At 38.7% G+C, this 26,358-nt stretch overlaps 1 protein-coding gene across 2 annotated transcripts in view; it reads left to right on the top strand.

The window, feature by feature from the left end:
• The window catches only part of pof1b (POF1B actin binding protein), a 42,733-nt gene extending 16,652 nt beyond the window's left edge, over positions 1 to 26,081 (top strand). Inside the window, exons 3-13 of one of the 2 annotated variants that reach the window (XM_072374896.1) lie at positions 2,358 to 2,632; positions 5,901 to 5,934; positions 7,005 to 7,085; positions 8,075 to 8,167; positions 12,474 to 12,587; positions 13,196 to 13,348; positions 13,603 to 13,722; positions 16,245 to 16,376; positions 16,899 to 16,969; positions 19,086 to 19,200; positions 21,495 to 26,081. In XM_072374896.1, coding sequence (XP_072230997.1) covers positions 2,358 to 2,632; positions 5,901 to 5,934; positions 7,005 to 7,085; positions 8,075 to 8,167; positions 12,474 to 12,587; positions 13,196 to 13,348; positions 13,603 to 13,722; positions 16,245 to 16,376; positions 16,899 to 16,969; positions 19,086 to 19,200; positions 21,495 to 21,503 — 1,197 coding nt within the window. In that variant the 3' untranslated portion in view covers positions 21,504 to 26,081. Of the gene's footprint in view, positions 1 to 2,357; positions 2,633 to 5,900; positions 5,935 to 7,004; positions 7,086 to 8,074; positions 8,168 to 12,473; positions 12,588 to 13,195; positions 13,349 to 13,602; positions 13,723 to 16,244; positions 16,377 to 16,898; positions 16,970 to 19,085; positions 19,201 to 21,449 lie in introns of both variants that reach the window. The other variant, XM_072374895.1, reaches the window with a different exon arrangement.
• Positions 26,082 to 26,358: the final 277 nt, after the last annotated feature.

Below are 26,358 nucleotides of genomic sequence, written 5' to 3'. Positions count from 1 at the left end.
AACCAAGATTTTAAACTAAAGTGAATGATAAGTTGGTTTAAAACGAAGCTGCAACATCAGTTTCAGAGAGGACTTGTTTAATTCATATCATATGCATTAGTCAGTCATGTGACAGTAAGTATTTTTTTTATTTTATTTTTTATTTTTTGAGAATTGAGATGCTGTGTCTGGGAAGAGTACACACAACCAACAGCTTTGCTCATGTGGCATTAGATAACTAGTTTGACTGAACTACACGGATAATAGGAGATGACAGGTGTGTTTTGCTTACATTGTCTGTAGGTGTGGTTTGTAAGTCTGTGCAGGATGGCATGTTTTGATGGTTAGCTTCTTAAAAGAGGCTGTACTGTAAATATACATCATACATGCCAACAAATATGCTCATGTCCATCTGGATGCTGCCTTGCACTTCTCTGGACTTGTGTTTTGTGAAATGGGCTTTTATATTTCTAGTCTTTGTGACCACAGCTTTGGTTCAACAATTTGGGGAAAGCCCTCTACAGTTATAACATGACAGTGCCTCCATTCATCAAACCACATCCATAAATCACAACTAATTGACTGAGATCTACATAAAAAATAAATGGGTTCACACTTTGCTCTCCACCGTTGCTGAAATTTAGATTGATAGATTTTTGACTCATCTTACTGACACACAATCTGCACTACACACACATGTCTGGCTCAGCTCTCACCCTCTGGACAAATTTGTGTTTAAGAACTCAAGAGGCACGCACAGATCCTTGACCTCAACCCAGTCCAACAACTTTGGAGATGACCCACAGACTCATGGGCCAGACCTCATCACTGAGTGTTAGTGACTGGTTTCATCGATACTGTTATGAATCAGCTGAAGCAAATCTCTGCAGCCAATTTTAAACTTAGTTGAAAGAAAGTGCTTTCAGACACTTGTGTGTTCTGATGGGATCACTTTTTATTACTTACTTTACATGTATATTTTCAGCTGTCCAAGATTATCAATATCATAACAGAATCCAGCCTTACTCTTAACAGCTACTGCAAATATATAAAGATTTTACAGGAGGTCTGTCTTTTTTAATAAGTCTATACCAGGCTCAATTACAGTTTTACAATTTAATGATTTTTTTAATGGTGTGCTACAATCGGGCAGTAGTATGTAAACCTCTTCCTCCAAAGAGGCCCAGTCTGCTCTGAAAATGGTCAAAATGACATCAAAACAGCTGCTCAGTCTTGGAGATATATCAAACCAGCTGGGCAGTTGTATTTCATGGTTATATCACTACATGGAGTAAAAAAAGCCTGGACTAAAAATGTGGCATTTGGGGCAGTTCAGGGTCAGTGTTGTCTGTGGGACAGATTAACTCCCTTGTGTGGACAAGGGGTATTTATAACACTGCAGACATTTAAACACACATAAAACTAGACTATACACTTATGAAAAGCGTGTAACAGCATTTTGGCCAAAGTTTAAAGACATAGATTATAGATGGTAATTCTGGCCTTGTGCAAATATTTGGAAAACAGCTGAATCACTACCCACATTTTGTTCCAACAATTCATTTAAAGTGAAACATAAATGTCAACTTGGCACAAGGTGAAAGAGAAAGTTTTGGAACCCATACTTGTATCTGGAAAGTCAGATCTTTAGAGTTAGTGAAATTCAGAATCATACTGCCTCCTAAAAAAAAAAATCATACTTGTTAATAACCAACAGGGCTGAAAATATTTATGTTTTCCTGACATCTTCATGACATTTTGAGTTTTAAGATTAAGAGATTAAAATTAGATTTATTGTCATGCATACATACATACACACAAAATTTGTCCTCTGCTTTTAAACCATCCAGATTGGCACCTGTTGACACACACATGCACAGGATCACATACTCATAGAGACAGATGCCATACACTGGCGCGGTGGGCAGCCATTCACAGCGCCCGGGGAGCATGGTGGTACGGTGCCTTGCTCACGGGGACCTCGGCCGTGACAAGGAGGTGGACTGACACCCCTCCAGCTGTCAGTTTCACCAATCTTTTTGAGTGGCGAGAGTGGGATTCGAACTGCCAATTATTGACGACCCACTCTAACCACTGAGCCACGGCTGCCCCTATTATGTCATGTGCTATCTGTTAAACTGTATTAGAAATCATTCAGAGAAAGAGTTTACAACTCGTCTTAGCGTTACAATACATCTATCAGGAAATCTCTACCCTACATGTTGAATATAATGACTTATATTTTAATTAACAGCTACACTGACTGACAAACTGACTGAAATGTCCTGCACATGCAGTTTAGAAGGGCCAAAAAATAATGGAGTGAGCGGATCATGTAAAAAAACAGTTTTTAAAACATCGGTTTTGATTTTTTTCAGGAAGAAGTGGAGGAAGAGGAGGAGGAGGAGGAGGAGGAAGAGGAGAGTGAAGGAGTGGAGGTTGAAGAGGTGGAAATTGTCAACATCATACAGCAAAAGCTACCACCAGTGACGGAGAAGATCTCCAGGATGGAGGTGAGGACTGAGCTAAGGGAAGTACCAGAGCCGACTAAGCTGGACACACGTTACTTCGGCGAGCTGCTGGCCGACGTCTACAGGAAAAACTGCGACATCCACTCCTGCATCTCCGACCACGTGTCTCGGGTCCGCGGACAGTAAGTGCATGTCCACAGCAGCACACACAGCATTAAATATATGATTTTCTGAGAAACAGAACAATTTGTGTAATATTTTTCCTATTTTTTTTTTAAGAGTATTTGTAATTTTTTTGGACTCCAGCAAAAATCTTGTTGATTCTTCTGCTTCTGAATCAACAAGATAGCATATATAGCATGACACAAATAAATTGAACTCTGCTGTGAGAGGTCAATCCTCCCACTGTTAATGTCACTTTTTCATGTCTGTGACTACATGATTCACTAAATACGAATGAGCTTTTAGGTGTGGATGTAGGAACATGTCTGTAATTTTGTGCAGCATCCAAAAAGACATGTTTATGCTAGAGGGAATGAAAAATAATAAATTATTGCATAGCTCACCTGATGCTTTGTAGTGCACCACAAGAATCCAGGAATCACTTTCACTCTTATTCTTTTTAAAATCTCTTCCAAGATCAGTTTTCAGATTGATTAAAAAACAAAGTGAACAAGAAAGAAAATGCTGGTCTTTATCTATCAATTTTTTTGGTTTTGATTTCATCACAAAAGTGACAAAAGGTTTCTTGGTCCAGAATAGGACTGGATTGGATAGTATTTTTAATGTCAAGGGGAAATTTTGATCACAATGTAGTAAATGCAAATCACACTCGAAAATCACACTATAAAATCTAAAAAAAGAAGGAACATAAAGATGCAAAATACGTAAAAACATAATACTTTCTAAATCTCAAATATGTTTTATAAATGTTGTACTTTCACAAATAGATTAGCTTGATCGCAGTAGGAATCATTCCCTTCCTCAAGTTTATCATTAACAGCTGAAAACAGTTTGGCTAGTGATGCTGCAAAAAAAAAAATCTAAATCATATCAGAATCAAAGGTTAAAATGTTGATAGAATATTTAACAGTTGCATATGGCTTACTATGTTTTGGCTTAGGCTCACAAGATAATGTAGCACGTTTCTGCCTAGAAACAGCTTGTCATCACAGCTACAAAATTCCCTTATCAGATTAATTACATGAAGTAACATTAACAGGGCGGGTTTATCATCTTGGCATATAAACAAGTAGACTCTGAGAATACAGCTATGGATGTCATGATGGAGTTTGACGATGGGTTTGCCAGCTTGGATTAGTTTGATCTGTGGCTTGTTCAGACGGGTCACAAGTGAGTTTCGATGGGTTTCACTCCCTTATAAGTAATTGATTTCCCAACACTGACGTTCTTAGGTAAAGACCTGTCCTGCAGCCTTTTGCAGGTGCTGTCATGGAGGTCCACTGGTCAGTTATATGGGGGAGATTTAATGCTCTGTTTAATGATAACTTGGTTTAATAAAGAAAAACAACAACAAAAATCTAGCCTTTGGAAACACAAAGATAGGCCTGGAAAGGATTACACATTTGTTTTGTAGGAGTTAAACTTCATTTTAAGGTTCCTTAAATAAAAAGAGATGTAAAGTGTATGTGCTGTGAGAAGCTCAACTTCATTTTAAGGTCCTTTAAAAACAGACATGTAAAGTGTAAAACATGTCCTGGCTCTGTCACTGAGGCCTTGAAAATGTGGTGCAGGGAAACAGATTATAAAAGGATGTTTCCAGGTGGTCCTGATAAGTATGTTTAAGTTTCAGGAGGAGCACAACAGGATCGCTTGATATATTATATTCATAATGGAAATACTTCAAAACCCTGGAGTACAGTTCTGTAGTTTTGGTTGCCAGGATTTTTTAAGTATTACCTGACAATAAGGCAGGTAGTGACAAGAAACCTGGATGAGACAGTTGGTGTTGACTTAAGCTGTAAGTTAGAAGATCTAAGGTAGCCAATGAGAGTGAGAACTGCTGTTTAGGAGGGGAAGGTTGTGGTCTGACAAGTTCCCACCCAGCTGATTCATGTGCTGTCATTTAACTGGAAAATGTGTGTGTGAGAGAGAAACCTTAAGATTGCAATTCTTTTACAACTTTTCACCTCACTGTGACATGTTAGTCTCTAAATTAGTCAGCACTGACATACTCACAAGCGATAAGACTTGCAGTCTTGGCAAGGCAATATGGTTGATAAATCTGTAAATGAAATACAGTATGTCAAAGGACAAGGCAAAAAACATCTTAAGATGTAGATAAAATTTTGTAAAGGCAAGCATTATGTGACATATTTCATTCTATTCATCAGAAACATCAGTGACCATCACTTCTGCTCTTGATGACATATTCCTTCATTATTAGGAGCAAACACACTGCAGCTTATCTTGACTCAACCCCATTCTGCTGCTGTATATGTCTCCCAGAACACTGAGCATATGTTTGTGACGATGAATCTGTTTTAGGAAGAATGAGCTTTTATTTAAACAAAAAAACAATATATTTGTAATTCTAACTTCCATTAGAAGTCTGTAGATGTGGGGCTGTGTGCCACAGACTGAATAAACTCCTGAGAAGAAAACCACAGCCTTTTTGAAAAAATGTTTTTATGTGAATTGATGATGAGTGCTCGAGAGCAGTTTCTTTTCCAGGACTAATACTGTATTTTGCAGTTTAAAGGGATCCAGTTCAGCCTGAATTTGTCTGTAACACATAAATCTACAACACCAACTCTCAAAAGTTTGCTCTGTCACTGTTTGCTCTTTAGCCACTTGCTCTGCAGTAATTACAAAGATTCTGATCGGTGGTTCTCACACAATATCAGCATTTCCAAGGAAACAACACAGTTTATGCTTTTCACAGCAGCAGTGAAGAGAGACCCAATTTGATCTGTGTTGACCTAGTGACCCACTGTGCCTGTGCAGTTATATAGGAAACATTGATGACACTTATTCCATCAAAGATTAATTTATCTGTTAGATACTGTAGCTAAACAAAATGCAGACACTTTTGGAAAAAAATTATCTTGTGAAGCCTAAATAATTGTATCCAAATAAGTCTCTTTGTGAAAGATGAACAAGTTTTTGTCTGCATGGTAATGATAACATTAGAGAAGACATAGACATCCACACTCCACACGCTCTGACAGTGAGAGCCTGTTAAGTCTTCTTAATCTCCAACTGTGAGAAAAAGGCTAAGTTGTCTTGACCCTGCAGATAAACACTTTCTTTTCTTCTTTGCATTCACACACTACAATTTGGTCCCCAAGCCTAAAGGAATTTCTCACATTTTTGTGTACTGTTGAGTGGTATATAAATGCACACACAAACACACGCACACGCCCTTCTCAGGTCACTCCAGTCATGCTGCTTCCCTCATTGTTTGTCTTTCCTCTCACTGTGTTACAGGAAACACCTACTGGATCCCAGCAATGACTACAAGGTGAGAAACAAATGGGCAGAACACACATTTGAGAAACATGCTTAAACTGAACTCACCAGACACGTTATTTGTGGACAAAATAAACTAGACCTTAAAATTAACCAGATTTCAGATACAATCCCAGTTCCAAAAAAGTTTGTACACCGTGTTAAATCCACAGTTCACAATAAAGCATAAAGAACATTTGAAATGAGAACAATTTTACTAGTTAATTAAAAAAAAACAAAAAATCTGGATATGAAGCACGCCTTAATGCTTAAGTAGATATTAAAAAATGTATTTGGTTTTTGTTTAAAGTACAAATTAGTGCCAAACCTGACAGGGGGAACAAAGAAAAGGCAAGAGTGAAAAGAAGAGAAAGAAGATAAATTTGTTAAAGATAGAAAACAACAAAAACAAATGTACGAGCAAAAGCAAAACTAGATAACCAGCTGCTACATCTGTAGAGATACTTATCAAATACACCCTGGAGTATCTGTGGGAAAACCAGGCAGACCATATGCAATAACAATACCAGCAGAAAGTATATGAAAACATAACTGTAAATATCGTCTTTTTCAGGGAAGGCCTTGCTTATTTTAGCAAGACAATGCTAAACCACATTCTGCATCTATTAGAATAGCATGGTTTTGTTGTAGAAGAGTCTGGGGGCTTTCACCAAATGAAAACATTTAGTTTTCTATGCTTTATTATGAATAAAATATTGGTTTATGGAATTAGCAGTTGTTGATGTTCCCTTTTTGTTTTACAAAGTGTCCCAACTGTTTTTGGAATAGGGGCTGTATATTGTTAATAAAACATAATGGGAATAGATGTGAAAATATTTGGTGCCATGTTAAACAAGATTTTAAAAAAAGATCATTTCTCAACATTAAAATTATGAAATGCTGTCTTAGATTTCTTTGGCTCTTTGATTTCTCACCACTTGTGTGGACACTCTCTATACTGCGACAGTCATTTGTAGGTGTGTGTATTTGGGAGTTTTGCAGGCCTCTCATCCAAAGAACATTTTTTTACCCTTAATGTGTCACTTGTTTTATAGTTGTGTGTGTGTGTGTGTGTGAGTTCAGGTGGAGAAAGAGGAGGTAGAGGCTTTGATTCCCAAAGGAGCCACTGAACTGACCAAACAACAAATACGCTATCTACTGCAGGTGAGATACATGAAATGAAATAAAACACAATAGATTTGGTGGGATCACACCACATTACCTAGCCAGCAGATGATTATTTTCTGAATCCATCCATTTATTTTCTGTGTTTCTGCATCCAAGTTGCAGGGATGCACTTGTAGTTTCTGGTCAATCTCTTAGTTCACTCTTTCCACAGCCTTTAACAAAGACCCAGATAAGTTTCCCTACTAAAAGTAAATACTCATACTAATCTGAAATGGACAAATAATCAAGGTGACAGTCCTGATCTCAGCTGCTGTGCAGAGCTTCAAACGATGTAGTTCTCGATGAAGCCAACAGGACAGCATCATTAAAGCAAAGCCTACTGAGCTGACACACACTGAAAATCTGAGCACTGATAAAGATTTATATCCAGTGTGATACAGGCCACACATTTGTTCATCAAGTCTTTTCTGTTTATTCAATTTCTGTCAAAACTCCCGAGTTTTAAACAAGGAAGTTTTCACCACTCTTTCCTGGTTTATTACGTATTATAAATGCATTAGTATTTGGATGTAAACAAATATATACATTTTAAAGCTTTTATAATATCAATGTAAATAATTGTAACTTCTGTAAATGCTGAGTAATAGTTTTACAGGATGGCAGAGGTGTAATTATGTATAATAATGAACAGTATCCATTTTCACAAACCTGAACAAACCTTTTACAGTGTGTTAAAGCATACAGTATAATGGTTTTGGACACTTGTAATTTTCTGCTTTAATAGTGTGTAATTATGTTTCCCTCATGATATATTATTATCTCTGATTATAAATCTGTTACATTGTCAACTAGTAATCAGATGGTGAGTTATACAGAAGAAGAAAAAAGCTAAATTAGTTTATTTCAAACTGAAATATATAGATATTCTTCTATGGGTGTATGTGGCTGCATATCAGAGCAGGACAGGGGACCCTTTGTGTTGTTAATTCACCTGTCTGTCTGTCTGTGTGTGTTTTGTGTCTCAGACTCGTCTCACTGCAGATAAGAGCATGAGGTTGCTGCTGTCCACCTTCAGCAGTCTGAGGGAGGAGCTCCTGCAGATGTCTGACGACCTGCGGGTAAGGACTGTCACCACCCGCCAACACAAACAGAGCTGTGTGGCTACCACATGGTGACAGTTTAGATTATTCACAAGATCTGAACATTGTAGTCTGCTGGTTGAGAGGTTTCAGTTTTATTTATATGGCAGCAAATCACAACAAATGTTATCTCAAGGCACTTTAAAGATACAACTAAATTCAAGTCAACTACAATCTAATTCAGGTAGCAGACAAAAAAAAAATCTGTGGTAACAAACAAGCACATCAGAAGTAACATTGGGTGACTGAAGGTATTTCACAACAAGCAACACAACAAAATAACATGTAGTATTTGTTCAGTGATTTCTCTCTGGTTCAGCCTGAAATGTTAAGCAGTGCTAGACGAAATGTTAATTTCTCAAATCCAATCAGTGAAAAGGCAAAAACAAAGTCCTATGGTACAGGCAAAGTCAGAAACTAAGCAAACAAATCGCAAAAGCTTGAAAGCATGTACTTACGTAGAGACAATGACAATCTGGCGGAGAACACAAGGAAACACTAGGAATAAATAGAGTGTGTCTAATGGCAAAACTCAGTACAGGTGTGTGGGACAAATTGCCGGGAAAACAACAGGAAGTAACTTGAACCAAAGTGCACAAAGACCATAAGTGTCAAAATGAAACAGGAAGTAAACGGAAGACACAAAGACAAGGCAAGATCTCACAAACTAAAGGCTTTGCTTACAGCGTCCCAACCTAAACGTCATCAAACATGTGTTTACTGACCTCAGAAGAGCAAAGAATGTGGACGGCTCAAGAATCTCACATAACTAGAAACGTTTTGCAGAACAAACCTGAAAAATCCCCCAAACAAAACCAAAGGACTTGTTGCTGCTGAGGCATACTTGCCAAATGCCAAACATTTTAGCTTCACAACCTCTTCAAATTTTCTGCTTTTCTCGGTGTAAAAATTAAATATATGAATATGCATATGAAAAGCCGTGCCTAAAATATTAATGAAATGTGACATATTAAACTATTATGGCTTTTGAAAATCAGCTCATCTCATTTTCCAACTCACTTCACAGGTAACACTGACCTTTGGAGCGGTCACTGTAAATGTACTTGAAAGTGTGGTTTTGTGAGGGACTTATGAGCAGTCAGTGTCTTACATCTTGTAAACGGTGGTCAAAGTGCTCAGTTTGGAAGAGCCGGGAGGGTTCCTGATGGAGATAGACCGAAATGGTTCTTTCAGGGACAATACCGATACCGACTAGTAGTAGTTAAGGAGGTTGATAACTGATATGTGGAGCCGATATTCATTTGCAGTAAAAGTGAAAATATTGGCGTCAAAATTTTAAATACCGTGTTTTTCGGACCATAAGGCACACTTAAAATCCTTTTAATTTTTTCAAAAATCGACAGTGCGCCTTAAAATGCCGTGCGCCTAATATATGAAATAATTCTGGTTGTGCTTTCTGACCTAGAACCGATTTTATGTGGTACATGGCGCTCAATAATCTGTCAAAATGTTTCAGCACGGCCTTGGTAAACTACGAAGCTGCACTGCTTGATGGATTGAGCATTATGGCCACCGTAGTCACGAGCCTCACAGAGTAATATGATCTGTGCTTCAACATTAAGGTGTGCACATTCATTCATTAATTTTCTATACCTGCTGCCCCAAAAATGGCTCCTGTTTAGAGACATGCTTACAAAGTGGATATCAAACTCAACGCTATCTGCAAGTACAACAAGTGAGTTGAATAAAGTTTGACTTAAGTGAGTTTTATTTAATTTAATGTGCCTTATAACCTGGTGCGCTTTATGTATTAAAATAGATCCATTAGCAGTCAATCATTGATATTGTGCCTTATAACCCGGTGCGCTTTATAGCCCGAAAAATGTGGTAATACAAACTCCAACACTTGAATTTGTTTAAATGCCTTAAAGCATATTTTCAGATAACAGAACATGGTAAAGGTTTTTTTTCTTAGAATTTTACAACAAAGATGTCTATTGTTTAACTGAAAGTGCAGGGAGCTCCAAGGCTCAGCAGCATCTCTTATAAAGTGAACTGAAAATTTAAATGAATAAATAGATTCCTGAAGTTTTATAAAGCTAGGCTGTTACATTAATAATGATTGATGTTACTATAGCTGAAAAAATAGTACAATAGCAATAGGAAAGACTCACACTATTCTCTAGCCATCCCCTCAATGTGCTTCCCTGCAATAAAACTGGACTGAATTGAGTTAATTTGGTTTTTACTCTCCCTTTCTCTGTGTTCCAAACCACTCCAGTCCCCAAATCATTGTGAAAAAGGCTAAAAATCAAGAGGTTTCCAAGGTGAAACATTTCTTTCTTTCTCTCTAAATAAATGCAAATAACCCAACAGCCAATAAATTAACAGTCAGTGCGAATCAGTGCAAAATTATAATAAAATGTGTGAAACTGTGCACAAATGGAACATTTAACTAACCTAAACAATAGTACAAAAAATAATATTCTAACATTCAACAGTGCACCATTAGAATAAAATAAATATGTACTGAATGAATGAACTTCCTTCAAAATGAAGCCGGAAGGGACAGAGAGCGAGTGAGCTGTGAGCTGGAGCAAAGCCGTTGCTTCAGCCACGGAGCTAATACAGCAATTAGATTAATATGTTTGCAGTTAGAATAACAGTTTTGTGACATGTCTTCTCTTTGCAGTTAGTTGGCAGTAGCAGCGGTGAGTCAGTGAACGAGTTTATGGAGACAATGACTCGTAACTCCCAAGTCAGTAAAAATAATCTTCAACAATTGACTCATGAATCGCACATCACTACTGCGAGCGAGCAGAGCTGCTGCTTGTATTGATATAACGTTATTGGGCTCACAGTAATGTTACTAGTAGTTGTGAGTTGTAGAGGGCTGGGATGTTTATTACAATTTCGGGAGGTTGCTGCCTTAACATAGCTTCGTAACATATATCTGCTCTTCGTCGCTTCTCTTCTCGTCAAACCCGTTTCTCCTCTCTGCCATGTGGGAGCAGTGTGCGTGAACAGCTCTCACTGCTGATTGGCTGTTACCTGGTTCTGTGTGTAACCAATCAGATGGTGTTGTGGGTGGGCCAATGCTGGACACAGAGTAGAGACAACAGACAGAGAGGCAAAATAACCCGGTTTGAAATTGATCTCTTATCGCCCGTTGGATAAAAAAAAAGGCTGATGCCGATATGCGCCAGAATGCTGAAAATCGGTGCCTATAATCTGCCCGGCCGATATCCGGTCGATCCCTAGTGAACTCCCTAGGAACTATCAGGAATAGCCTATCAGGAATAGCCTATCAGTTTGGCTATTGCAGTGGAACCACCAGATGAGCCCATTTTCACCTTCTAAAACAAAAAAAATGAATTGTGCTGCAAGTGAGTGCTATTCTGTGGATTTTTACACAGTATAACTTTTGTATTAGACAATCACGTGGACTCGGTTGGTGTAGGGCCTATGAGCATTTTAAACTTTGAGTTGAAGCAAATGACTAAAATTCACCCATATGCTGGTCTAAGCAACAGTTAGATGGCTTCTCTGATCGCTATCAACTGGAGGTAACACACTGACTTATAAGGACTTCACACAAACCCACTTCAAGAAAGAGGAAAAAGAAACTATTTATTTTCAACAAACTGTGTTATCGGCATTCAGACTGTTTTTTAAGGTTTTGCCCTGAAGATTGTTAATTCATGCACAACAGTGACAGGCTACAGCTTAAGGCACATTTAAAGTTCTTGAAAAATCAGTGCATATCTTACATCTCAACTAACTGAGCCATGTTTACTTTGTTGTTTTATCAAAACTAACTAGATACAACTAAATAAAATAAGTATGTGTGGGAGCATCATCAGCATCATTTTTCATGTTCCATAAAAAAAAAAAAACAACAACAAAAAAAACTAGACATTTCTTGCAGCATGTATGAGAACAGTATGTCCTCATAGCCGTCATGCACAATATATGAGATTTTTTACAGGTTTGTGAGTCTCTTTTATGCTTTCAAGCCTCAGGCCAGATAATCGCAGCTTTTTAAAGCCTGTGTCGAAGAGGTGTGTTGGCGTCACTTTTACTATATTGAATTCCTTAACACAAATGATTAGCATTTCAAACACACACTACAGTACAGATAGTAATGTGTGTGGTGTTTCTTTATCCAACAAAAGACAAGACACAAGAGCAAATAACGTCCTACCCCTACAACATAATGACTTTCACAACTAATCCAAAGTCTAAGATAAAATGTAAATGTGACAGAGAAGTTAGGAGGCTACCACAGTAACAGCATGATGTATGTGTGTGTCTGTGTTCACAGCGTCTGGAGGGTGAGAAGGAGTCTCTGGAGAGAGATCTGAGTTTCAAAGCAGACCAGGCTAGACAGTACGACTGCCTCCTGGAGGCCGTCAGAGAGAACAACAAACAGCTCCAGGTACTAAGTGTGAGTGTGCGTGTGCGCACACACATTTTTGTGTAAAATATTTCAATTGAGCATGATGCCTTGCAGCCACAGTCAGCTCTAGTGTCTGTTGCAGGTTCAGTTGAACAAAATAAACCTGAATGGACACATCTGTTTTATATGTATCTCATAAAATTATACGTGTGTTGCCTCTGCCAATACAGTTGTGTATGAGATGTAAGTTTTGGAGTAGTTTCCATACTTTTGGTTTATCATCACCTCTAATTACCACTGTACACAACAGCATCTGACAGCGTTATATATAAACTACAGTTACAAAACAGTATCTACAACCACTGATTCCTTCAATTTGTTCTTCTTCATCACTCTCTGGATGGTAGTCTTCTTCTGCTTGCCTTTTATTTTCAGGTGGCTTGCTTCTTTATTATGGTGTGGTTAATCCAAACTTTCAAAATGAAGTAATAGCTTTTTCTCGCAAGTTTGACTAAAAATGATTTCATTCATTTTTTTTTCTTCTTAAAACTCAGATTATTACTTTGCTAAATATCATTTTTAAATTGCCATAACCGTCATAAATGTCATTAGTTAAGAGAGCAGCTGTGTGTGTGTGTCTGTTACAGATGTCTCTGAAGGAAGCCACTGCCACTCAGCGTTCCCTGGAGAGCCAGCTGATGAGTGGCCGAAACACTGATTCGAAGCGCGAGTTCAAGATCAAGGAGTTGGAGGGAAGGATGAGAGCGCTGGAGAAGGAGAATGAGATGCTTCGACAGAAGGTACACAAAGTCTCACCTTCCAAAATATATCCTTGTGGAAATAGCGGTCTGTTTGTCAGTGCTTAAAATATCTTGTGAGGAGGTCACTTAAAACATAAAACATAAAACGTCATCAGGTATCTGACAATTGCTGGAAGACCAATTAATTACAAGTATTTTATCTTCATAAAACATATCAACAAAACTGGGTTAGGGAAATGTGACAATTCACTGTTGTACTGAATCCACTTCTTGTTTGCTCATCTGTCCTTTAGCTGTCTGGCCAAAGCAGCAGCACCACCCTGCAAATAAAAACGGAGGAGTTGTCACGTCAGTATAATGAGCAGCTCAATACCATGAAACAAGAAAAAGACCAGGAGATACAGAGGCTGAGGGTAAGACTCACCAACAGAATCAGCATGTAAAGATGGAGGGATAAAATGGCATAAAACATAAATGAGTCACTGGGTCTTTGAAGAGACTAGGATTTTGAAAAGACATTTCTATCACTGCAAAGTACACTATATTGCCAAAAGTATTCGCCCATCTGCCTTTACACACATATGAACTTAAGTGACATCCCATTCTTAATCCATAGGGTTTAATATGACGTCAACCCGCTCTTTGCAGCTATAACAGCTTCAACTGGTCATGCTTTACACATGGTTTAGGAGTGTGTTTATGGGAATTTTTGACTATTCTTCCAGAAGCGTACTTGTGAGGTCAGACACTGATATTGGACGAGAAGGCCTGTCTCTCCTCTAATTCTTCCCAAAGGTGTTCTATTGGGTTGAGGTCAGGACTCTGTGCAGACCAGTCAAGTCCTTCCACACCAAATTCGCTCATCTATGTCTTTATGGCCCTTGCTTTGTGCGCTGGTGCGCAGTCATGTTGGAACAGGAAAGGGCCCAGACTTTTTCCACAAAGTTGGGAGTATGAAATTACAAGATTTGAAATTACAGACAAGTACCGTTCTCCTGGCAACCACCAAACCCAGACTCGTTCATCAGATTGCCAGATGGAGAAGTGTGATTCATCACTCCAGAGAATGCGTCTCCACTGCTCTGGAGTCCAGTGTTGGCGTGCTTTACACCACTGCATCGGACGCTTTGCATTGCACTTGGTGATGTATGGCTTGGATGAAGCGGCTCAGCTATGGAAACCAATTCCACGAGGCTCTCTATACACTGTTCTCGAGCTCAGCTGGAGAGTATGTTCTTCCTCAGGCTGCTTCGTAAGATGAACGTCTTACGTCTTAAGGTTCGCACACAATTCTACAGAGCCATCATCAAAAGTGTCCTCACCTCCTCCATCACTGTGTGGTACCCTGCATCCAAGAACAGACTGGAGCGTATTGTACAACAGCAAGTCATCTAACGGGCATTAAACAGGAGCCCATGTGTGTTCTGCACAATAGCAGATCCAGGCAGAAAGCTAGAAGGATAGTGGGGGACCCATCATACTCAACTCACTCCCTGTTTACAACCCTCTTATCAGGCTGCAGGTTCAGGTCCATTAAGACCAAAACCACCAGACCATCACTCTCCCAAATAAACCATCCCAGTCACCCCAATCTCTGTATACACATCCACGTAAATATCCACTTCTTGTCTACAATATTTATTCCTGCCATCCTGTATATATTTCCGGTCATCTCATTGTGGTCATCTCATTCTGTACATATCACACGTCATCCATTTTCTATATCGTCAATCCGGTAGGAGTAGGAGCCTATCATCAGGTGAAAGGCGGGGTACACCCACTAGTCCATCACAGGGCCACATAGAGACAAACGAGACAAACATCCATGCACGCTCACACTCACTCCTACGGACAATTTAGAGTCACCAATTAACCTGACATGCATGTTTTTGGACGGTGGGAGGAAGCCGGAGTACCCAGAGAGAACCCACACATACACGGGGAGAACATGCAAACTCCACACAGAAAGGCCCCAGGCGGGGATTGAATCTGGAACCCTCTCACTGTGAGGTGACGGTGCTAACCACCAGGCTTTTTTCAAAGGCACAACTTCTGTTTTACTTGTTTCTGCTAAGTTGACTTTTATTTAATGTTCTGTGGCACTGTTACACCAGGTCAAATTCCTGTGTACGTTGTACATTTGGCAAATAAAAAGATTCTGATTGGTACCATTCCACCTCACAAAGCAGCTTAGGCTTTATCCCTGCCAGTGAGGTGACATTTCATGTCACTAGAGCCAGTTTGATATGCCGGGGATTGACACATCCCAGGCCCCCGCCTTCATCTGCCGCCTAGCTCACATTGCAACCGACTTCAGATTTCTCCACGTGGAGGTGGCTTTCTGATTCTTCTTCAGGCTAAGCCCGACCAAGCCCCCCCCAGGCCTGGCTTCAGGGAACTTCCCACGGTTTCCCTTCTCTGGGCAAGGTAATTTCCTCTGGTGCCACTCCATCGAGATCTTTGAGTTGCTCTTAGTGTGACCCCTCCCCTGGGACCAATTTGCAATGGGAGACCCTACCAGAGGCTAACGCCCCCGAGAATGCAGCTCCCAGGATCATAGGGATACTCAAATCTCTCCACCATGTTAAGGTGGCGATTCTACGAAGGGGTGTAGCATACATGTTATTTTGCCCTCCTCAGGAGTCGTTAAGCTTTAAAGCTATTTGAAAAGCTCACCTTAACAAAAGCCAACACTCTGATGAAGGTGTAATAGTTTAACACAATAGTATTGTTTGAGATGACCCACACCTGCACAGAATCTCTAACAGGGATTCTGTCCACAAAACAAGGCCAATTAGGTTTATATTCAATCTGCATCTGCTGCAAAAAAGAAAGTTTATTTAGGAAAATATTGTTAATCTGTAACTGACATAGTTTAATGTAATCTCTTTTTGCTTGTTTGTTTGTCCTTCATCTTTTGCTGAACTGCATTCAGTCCCAGATAACTACAATCCAGACAGAGGTCACGACCACAAAGTCGTCCTCAGAGAAGAGTCTCCAGCTGAAGATCTCTGAGCTGCTTGCTATGTTGGAGCAACGACAGAACACCATCACACAAAAGGAGGAGGTCTGCAGCATCTATATAATCTTATTGCACTCTAGTGTTTAACCACAAATAATCATCTGTCCTTAGAGTGTGATCTTTTCAGCTCGACGTTGTATTTAAGATTAACATTGAGCTTCAAGAAGACATCTTGAACTTGAACTTTTTCCCAACAAAATCTGACTCAGTTATCTATCTAACACATATATGCATTATACTGTACTCTGAGAAATGGTTGCGACCTCAGGGTGCTGCCATCACATACCAATGAGTTTCTCATCTAAACATATGCCTGATTTAGAGTGAATGCGGAAAGAATTATTTTTTTAAGGATAGAGTATCAAAAATGTAAAATTGTTGAAGTGAAAAGAGGAGGAGGGAAAAAAACCAAAAGGCTTTTTATAGCAAAGTACTCGATGGAAACATTAAACAGAAGAGGCCAATATTCTTAAATGCCAAAAAGTGAATAACATAAGATGAGACAAACAATAATCTTGCCTAAATCAAATATTATTTACCTGAACTTTGAGCTCACATTGTCCTCAGGAGATCAGAAGGCTGATGCAGGAAAGGAACGACAGCTCCAAGAACTTCACCAAAACCATCATCACAAAGAGGTACTACTCCATGTCTTACTGTCACACAGCACTACAGAGATTAATTGATGGAAGTTGATACTGCCACTCCAAGATCTTCAATAGATGCTGAAAGCTGGAGTTCTCATCATCTATTAAGTTCACAGCTTTGAAAGTTGCCAGTAATTTGGAGTCTTCTTTCCACTCTCAGAGTTGGAGGACAAAGTTGGTAGTGCCTCTTTCAATCTTGGCTGATTAGTCAGGCTGGCTGTGTTCCTTCTGGCTGCAGAGGTTGGGTGAGGGTGAAAACAGCTAACTTGATTCCTCATTATTAGACGCTTTAGAATAGAAGAATAGAATAGAAAAATACTTTATTCATCCCTCAGTGGGGGAAATTCAAATATTAACAATGATTGTATATTAGACAACAACAATAATAATAATAAATTACTGAACAGAAATTTGAGAAGAATGTGTCAGTAGTCAGTGTTAAAAAGCCTTATGGTTGTGGGGACAAAGGACCTCCTGAATATTTCAGTCCTGCAACGCAGAGAGAGGAGCCTCTCACTGCAGCTGCTCCTTTGTCCTGCCAGGATGCTGTGGAGAGGATGTTTATTATTCTCCAAAACAGAAATATAATTTCCTGCTCATCTGTTGCTCCACCACAGCACTGAGAGGAAGCCTTCTGCCTAACATAAAACCAGCCTTTTTCACTAGTTTGTCCAGGCGCCTACAGTTTTGTCTGTAGTGCAACTCCCCCAACAGACAACAGCATAGAACAGTGCACTCTCAATGATAGTGTGCTAAAACATGCATATCATGTCACTGCAGACACTGAAGGACCTGAGTCGTCTCAGGAAGAAGAGACGGCTCTGGCCCCTCCTGTACACTGCTTCTGTGTTGGCAGACCACTCCAGTTTATTATCCAGCAACACCCCCAGGTATATGCAGGTCTGAACAATCTCTATCTCCCCTCTATCAATGCAAACTGACTGGTATGGAGTTCTAGATCTCCTGAAGTCCAACACCAGTTCTTTGGCCTTGGTAGGGTTCAGGAGCAAACAGTTATTTTTGGTCCAGCCATTGAAGGACTCCACAAGGACCCTGTACTCCTTCTCCTGTCCACCATGCACACATGCCACAACAGCCGTATCATCAGAATACTTCTGTATGTGGTAGGACTCAGAGTTGTATCTGAAGTCTGATGTGTACAGGGTGAAAAGAAAAGTAGCCAAAACGGCACCCTGCTGAGCCCCAATACTGCATTCCAGTGTTCCAGAAACATCTCCCCATCCTGACATAGTGTGGTCTGGCAGTCAGATAGTCAATAATCCACGATGTCAAGGAGGGGGCCACACCCATACCTAGAAGCTTGTCTTTCAGTATGGGAGGCCATATGGTGTTGAAGGAGACTGGAGAAGTCAAAGAACATGATTCTCACATATGAACCAGGCACATCCAGATAAGCATATGCCCGATGCAGCATGTTTTTCTGGTAGGCAAACTGGAGGGACTCAAAATCCTCAGCAACCTGCAATCTCTCCAAGGTCTTCATGATATGAGATATCAAAGCCACCGATCTGTAGTCATTCAGCTCCACCGGTTGCCCTAATTTGGGCACTGGTATGAGACACGAAGTTTTTCACAGCACCAAGACTTTTTCAATCTGAAGGCTGGTCAACTGCTAGCACAGTCCCTCAGAAGCCTTGGACAGACTCCACCTGGGCCTGCAGCCCTTTCTGACTGAAGTCTCCTAAGCTCAGCTGCAACCTCCTCTATAGTTAGACAAAGAGGTTATAGTGGAGAGATGGCGACAGGAGTGATGCTGCTATCAATCATAGAGATGAGGGTGGGAGTGCAGCTGGACAGAGGAGGGCTAGTGGTGGGAGTTGCTGCAGAGGTGGAGGTGGAGGTGCAGCTGGATTGAGGAGGCCAGGTAGTGGTAGCTGCCGCAGATGTGGAAGTGCAGCTGTGTTCAGGAGGCCTGGTGGTGCAATGTGCCGCAGAGGTGGAGTGTGGCTAGGTTCTGGAGGCCTGGCAGTGGAAGCTGATATAAATATCAGATATAAAATATAAATGAATATCATAAATAACTTACAATTGTTTCACAAAAAGATAGCCAAAATGTAACACTCAATATGTCTTTGTGTGTTTGTAGGTACAGGAACCAATACCCCATCCTTGGTCTGCTCAGTGACGACTACCAGGTCACTTCGCCTGTCAAAGAAGCTAAAACCATTGTCATTGAGAGAACTGGAGAAATAATCAAACAGGTATAAACAGGAGAGGAGAGGGAGAGTTTAAAGGTGATGACCAAATAAAAAGAAAATTGTTCAACATATGGCAGAGTAAAATATTTGCAGCAGAAACCAGCATGACTGGTTTACTACAACTGATGTATGATTTTGTTTGGGGCTCTTCAATAAATGTTTGATATAATGACACAGCAGACATTCTGCACTGAAGTTGTATGTGAGAAGTTTGGATTTATTGGTCATTAAACACATTCATATGACACTAAAAAAGAAACTAATTACGTCAAATGAAAACACTACTTTTAAGATGTTGTGCTAACAAAAAACGTAATTGAGTTTCTCAACACTCTGCGAACTAACATACCCAGCTGATTTGATGTATCATTTAATCTTGCATGGATACACTGAGTTAGACCCAATTGGACCAAGGTGTTCTGTACATGCTCCAAAATTTCCTCTTTTCGAGTTTAGCTATACAGCCAAATACCCATCTCAATACCCAATACATCTGCAGTAAATTCAGCTATACTTACATAAATTATAACTTCCCACAGAGAAAGGTACAAGCTAGAAGTCTTGGAACATTCTCTCACACAGTTCACAGTGTTGTGGCATCAGACTACTTACTTACTTAATAATACATACTTCAATTCCATTCCTGTGTTATTCCATGGCATAGGATTTAGCTTTCGATTCGATTCAGCTTTGTATGTGACCTCAGCTTTGTAGAACCCAGAGATGTGTGGTGGTAGTATGGAAGGGAGGTTTCTTGCGTTACAGTGACATGAAAATCTATCTTTTAGAAATTGTTTATATTTAGTATAGATTTATTTCTTTTAGATCCACATTCAAATAGGTTTCATGACAGAAATGAGAAGAAGAGAGGAAATCCTGAAATTATACTCCACACTGTTCCTATTTATATCAAGAAACTTTTGCATTGCAAGTGCAGCAACAGAAAAAATTAGTTTATATTAATTTGCAAGTGATTCTGCTGGACAGTTATAGATGGACAAAATTATCTTCTTTAGAGAAACTGATGAACATGCAAATAAAACCTTTCTATTAATTTTTTTACACAACTTTCTTTAAACTATCTGTATAAACTATCAAATAGGTTACTTGTCTTCCATCTGTCCACAAATCCATCCATTTTCTATTCATGCTTAACACAGCTAATGGATCCTTCCTTGGACAGGACGCCACTCCATCATCGGCCCACCACAGAGACAAACGAGACGGTTACTTGTCTTAATCTTGACTTTTTTTAAATATCAAATTAATCAACAACTCTTGTGCTATTTTAAAAAAAAAAGCTTTAAATACTGTAAATATAAATGTAAAAATAATTGTATCATCAGTGTAGAGTTCCTAGATTCATGATCACACAGCTTTCTGACTGGCCTTTAAAGACTGGCCTTTGATGCCACCTTGTGGTAACAATCCACTCTTGCAGACCATTTAATTTTTCCCATCATAATTCTTCAGAAGCTATTTCATATCAACACACGGTACCTTTTCCACACCCTTGAGTCAAATCTCTAAGTTGTCTCTGTTATGAGTATTATACTTTAATGGTCTAAAGTGAGAGAGCAGTGCGCATTCTCAGAAGATGTGATTTGGATCTTGTTTTTGCCAAAATGAATGAAAATATTTTGCATCTCCTTGTCAGAAGTGTTGTTTTTTTTCAGTTGTTGCCGCCATACTGAACTGTTACAGACTTCATGTACCTTTTGTTTTTGTTTTTTTTTAATACTCGTTTGTACTGAAGTCTTGAAAATGAAATTATTAACGAAATCACTTTTCAAATTACACAAAAATATACAAGTGACATATTTATTACATCAGAGTTAATCAGTGTGGTTCCAAATTTCTTATATTTGAATTTAGCCAACACCCATTTTGTAATTATAATTCATTATTACAAATACAAAAGTGCCCAATAAGAAATCTGGATGTATCGTGTCAGCCTGATTAAAACCAAACTTTGACAAGAATCTCAGTTAATTATTTTTTTTATGTAATCCCGATTGAAGAAAACCAAGCTACTTAAAATTTATTGAATTAACACTATATTGCATATCGAACTACAATTTAAATAAAGTTGAGACATTGTACTGTTTCATACAAAATATTAGAGTCTGATAGCAGCAACAAATCTGTCCATGGTGAGAAATAGAAACTGTGTTTTTGTCCACACTCTTTCTTGTATTTTCTCTCAGTGGTGCAAAGTGTAACAACTGTGCATGTGTTTTATTCCAAAACAGGAAATCATTACAACCCCTTAAAGACACACTGCTTCTCTCTGACAGGACAAGTGAACGACAAGAAGACCCTGATGTCACCCTCCCTTCCCCCTGCATGCTCCTCCCCCTCCCCTCGGGGCTCTAGGGTTGGTGGTGGTTAATAACCCAACAGTCTAAAACCAAATATGTTGAGACTTAGCTGCAGCCAGTTAAGTTAATTATTACTATTATATTTTACTGAATAAAAATATTTTTTTATTTTAGCTATTAGAAATAAAGTCATGACAACTGGGATCTGGTTATAAGTTGGGATTCTAGTTGGGAACCCATTAACAAATGTAACAGAACAATTAACCAACTTGAACATTGCTTGTCTTTGTAGTTTCAACTAAATGTCACATGAGTAAGTCTATCATTTCTAAATTTATCATTACTATATTGACAATATTATAAAAACTGTCAATGACCAATTGAAGGCTATTTGCAGTGGGGATGGGAACTTGTTTTTGCTCTGTATGGGATCACATAGCAAGTGATTCTCTGATATAATGCAAAACAGTCAACTGTGATACTTACCAATGTGTGTTTCTGAAGAGGAAAAACTCCTTAAAATATTCTATCTTTTTACTTTTAATTGAAATAAGTTTATGGACAACTGGAATAGAACCAAAGCACAAAATGTAAACATTTGTCAGTATCACAGAAGATTGTGTTGTGCTATATTGCAGCACTGATAATTTCCTGGTCCCCTGGTCTTAGAGGATCAGCTAATAAGTTACTGTAAGTCTGCCTTTGGCTCCACATTGATGTTGTCTTCCCTTGATTCCAAAGTGTGATTACCCAAAATGAGGATGAAAATTACTTCTAATTAAGGTGAGATTTAGTTCCAGTTTATGTGAAACACATGCAAACATACATATAAACAATCATTAAGAGTAAACAAACAGGTCGCTGTTGGAGGTCCTACACTCTGTACATATAGCACAAGAAAGCATCCTACCTACTAGTTGTAATTATTGTACAAACTATATATTACATATATTATAGATTTGTCTTCATGTCTTCATGTTTGCAAGTGAGGTTGGTAAAACAGTAGAAAGACCCTAGTTTAATGCATGCAGTCTACCTGAACATTGAAAATTATGAGCTCTGTAAAGTAAACAGTTGAATTAATATCTCCCTGATTGCGTCACTCAAATTGAACATTATTATCTTGGGAACACGGAATTTAGAGCTGAAAGGACACTTAAGTGATAATTCCTAAAAATTTAAGAGACTGAGTAGTTTAGCCATCCATCCATTTTTCTATACCTGCTTCATCCACAATTGGGCGAGAGGCAGGCAACACTGTGAACCAGTCTCACCAGTCCATCACAGGACTGGATTTGAAGCAGGAACCCTCTTCCTCTGAGGTGACAGTGTTAACCATCACACCACCTTGCAACCTTTGACAAAAGTTAAGTTCTCAAATATAAAGACCTTTTTCGCACAGCTGTGCGTTATAAAAATCTTCAAAACTGTTAAAATCTATACATCTTATATTAAACACCAACCAACAATAGGTTGGTGTTTGTTTAGAAGCTAAACAAAAAAAAATCTGTTACAAATTATTGTAAAAGTCCTGGGATGGACTGACAACCCATACTGGTTGCACCCTGCTTTTCGCCCAATTCCAGCTGCGATAGGCTTCAGCCACCCCGCCAACCCTGAATTTGATTAAGCAGATATAGAAAATGGAAGGATGGAAAACTGTCAATTTTTTTTTCTTTGGTCTTGGTAGTTTGTTTTGCTGTTTAACTGAAGGTTCATGAGTTCTTGTTATTCAAAAATCCTGTAAGGAAAGACAATGTCCCACTGTGGAGCCAAATTCAAACCAAAAGAACAAAGTCTCAGATTCCAGTTGTCACTAATGCTAATTAATCCAAACCTGGTACCATGAGAGCATGAAATACTTAAAACCACCATTGCCATGCTTGCCCAGGGGATGAGGAAGTGGATGTTTTGCTAGATTGCTATATGTATGTAAATATTTATGTATATTGGCATGATGGGCATGCTCAATGAATGTTGTTCCAGTGTGACTGTAAAGCAGCCCTCCTGCAAAGTGATTCTGTTGAACATTTTAAAAATATTCTAATCGGGTACTTCTCTATGCTGTTGTTTTGTCCTAAGTGGTAGTTCATTTTGTAAATGAGATCTTGTATGAGTCACAGGTGCATGGGTTCACATGAAGCTTTTATGGGTTTGTATGTGATTGGTGGATATGGGTCAGGGCTCTGTTATGTGTCACATCCATGAGAGAAATGTAAGCTTGTACTGATTCTCATGGGTCAGTAGAACCTTACATAATATTACAACCAGTAGTGTTGTAATGTCGTGTTAAGGGGTGAACGCTTGGCTGTATGGAACTGGGGCATGACTTCATGGAAATTTATGATGGTGGAAGAACATTTTTAAAGCACAATGTTTGGTTTATTATACAATTTTCTCCAATTTTATGTAAATAAGCATGTTGAAGGCTTTGTGTCCACTGGTTGGCAGTGTAAATGGTGCTGTACTCTGCTTCAACAGCTGATTTTCACTTGACAGAAAACAAAATATGGAAATTGCTTTTAAATTACTTGTCAGAGCTCAAAAACATCTAGTTGATTGTGCAGCAAAAACTATAGACAGCAAGGCTTTCACTTTATTGTTTTTCAGACTAGAATGTTTCTCAAACTTATTTCTGGTTTGTCTTGCAAACTGCTCTTATCCAGATTGAATGAATTATTATATTGCAACTATATGCATTAATCAGCAACAACAATTAAACCAAATGTTTAGGGTTGGTTCCACAGGAATATACTGCAGAACACTACTTATAAACAAAGCTTTTTCAAAAACTTCAAGCTGTCCGATAAAACTTTTATTTTCTCAGCATTAAAAGATACTAGTACCATGAATTAAAAGCAATTTGAGAAGTTGAATTCTCTACTTTTACTGTCAAATATTGACCTTACCTTTTCTTTTTCAGTAAGCAAGTATGCGTTTCATCATAAATTAATAGGCTGAAACTTCACCATGTATTCAAGAAAAAACTAAATGTCTTGTATTCTATCAAATCAGAATTTTAAATAGGTTTTGGAAATATTTAACAGTGTGACCTTCAGTTTGGACAGCAGAGAGAATATCTAGCTGGTAATCAAGACACGTTAAAAACTAGCATTTGTGATAGTATGGGGCTGAGTTAGTGGACGTTGCTGATCTGTCAAGTAAAAACAGGTATTAAGAGGATTTCAGGTTGTTTTAGGTATGTTCTGCAACAGTTTTGGAAGTGTATTTGGAAGTTTTGTGTCTGTTTCAGTAAAGCATTAAAAAAAAGTTTACTCTTGCTATTGCATCAGGATGCGTTTTCGCTGGATTTAATCACTTAAATTCACAAAGAAGCAATTTCATTTTGTACAACAGATTCAGGTAGCCACTAAAGAGGTGGCTGCTACAATTTACAGCTCATTTAACAAGTACAAAATCTCACACAGTGTTAATTGTGCTGCCAAGGCTTTAACTTAGCTAAAGAGGAGCTTCTCAGTAGACACAGAGCCACATTTCTATCGGAAGCATGTAAAAAGATTTTAACATTCTGGGCTTCAAGAGCTTTATTGTGTTTTCCATGTTACCAAACTAATGCTAGGCTAGCAACATTGCTGGGCCTGCTAAGTGGACAAAATGTCTTCCTGATCATCAACATCACTGTTGGCAAATCTCAATATTAATATATGTTCATAATGCACCTTAAAATGATTGTTTTAATAGTCATATCTACATAGGTGTAGAAAATTATGCATATTATATTTATCCGTGTAACAATCCGAAACAAATTGTCTTGATAAATACTGTCCAGAACATTCTTCAGCTCATTCTTCTTCTCAAAACGATAAAAAATGCTGAAAGCTCATCATGTCAAACTTAAGCCCAAAAAATGCAAAAGGGCATACTGACCTGAATGTAACATTCTTTAACATGTGTAACATTCACAATTGTCAAGAAATTACATTGTTACTGTGTCTAACCTTGCTGCAGGTAGAGCTGTCCAGGCGTCTCTGTTGCAAACTACTCAGAGTCGGCTGCCTTTGGCAAAAAGAAATGGGGATGTTTGCGTCAGCTTTGTGTTTAGCTAGAAAGTGATATTTAAGACTCGACATACTCTGGTGATAACTCAATTTACATCGACGGTAACAACAGATAACTTGGCCTTTTTGAAAAAAACTATGGAAAGGTTTTGAATATAAGATGAAATTGCCATTTAAAAATCCCCTTTTATTTATGCAATGTAGCTTTCCATCAACGACATTAGGCAGGCTATCTTGTGTAAAAAAAAAAAGAAGAATGGCCTTGAAAAGACATTTTGATACAGATAAGCTCATGGTCAAGTCAAAAACTGCAAGGTGTCCAGGTCCTGTGGCTGCAAAAACAACAACAACAACAACAAAAAAAATCATCAGCCCTGCACCACTGTACTTGACAGTTGGTATGAAATGTTTGCGCTTGTGTTGGTTGGTTTTCTCCAAACATGGTGTGAACAGTTCTGAGCGAAGCGCGCTGTCATGAGGAAATGTTTTCACACACAGACTCAAACACACAGGCAAGAGATATAACTTCAAAATAAAAGCCTCTGTAAATACAAATAAATTAATAATGATTTGGATTAATTCATAAGCTGTGTTCTGCAACACCAGTTACATTCACCCCCTGAATTTGATCAAAATCATGCCACAAGTGTGATTCACTTCAACTTCAGGTAAGTTTGGGTAAATCTTGACACAGGTCTGGACACAGGTCTCCCTCAACCATCAGCTCAAGTACAAACAAGTCAGTTAAAAGCTTTCTATAACAAACATCATAAAGAAGCAGGAATGGTCTCCAACTTACTTAAAAGTTAATAAAACATTGA

This window comes from Leuresthes tenuis, unplaced genomic scaffold (assembly GCF_036924035.1).
Source record: "Leuresthes tenuis unplaced genomic scaffold, fLeuTen1.0.hap1 SCAF_21, whole genome shotgun sequence".
Classification (NCBI taxonomy): domain Eukaryota; kingdom Metazoa; phylum Chordata; class Actinopteri; order Atheriniformes; family Atherinopsidae; genus Leuresthes; species Leuresthes tenuis.
This window is presented reverse-complemented; position numbering and strand designations above follow the sequence as displayed.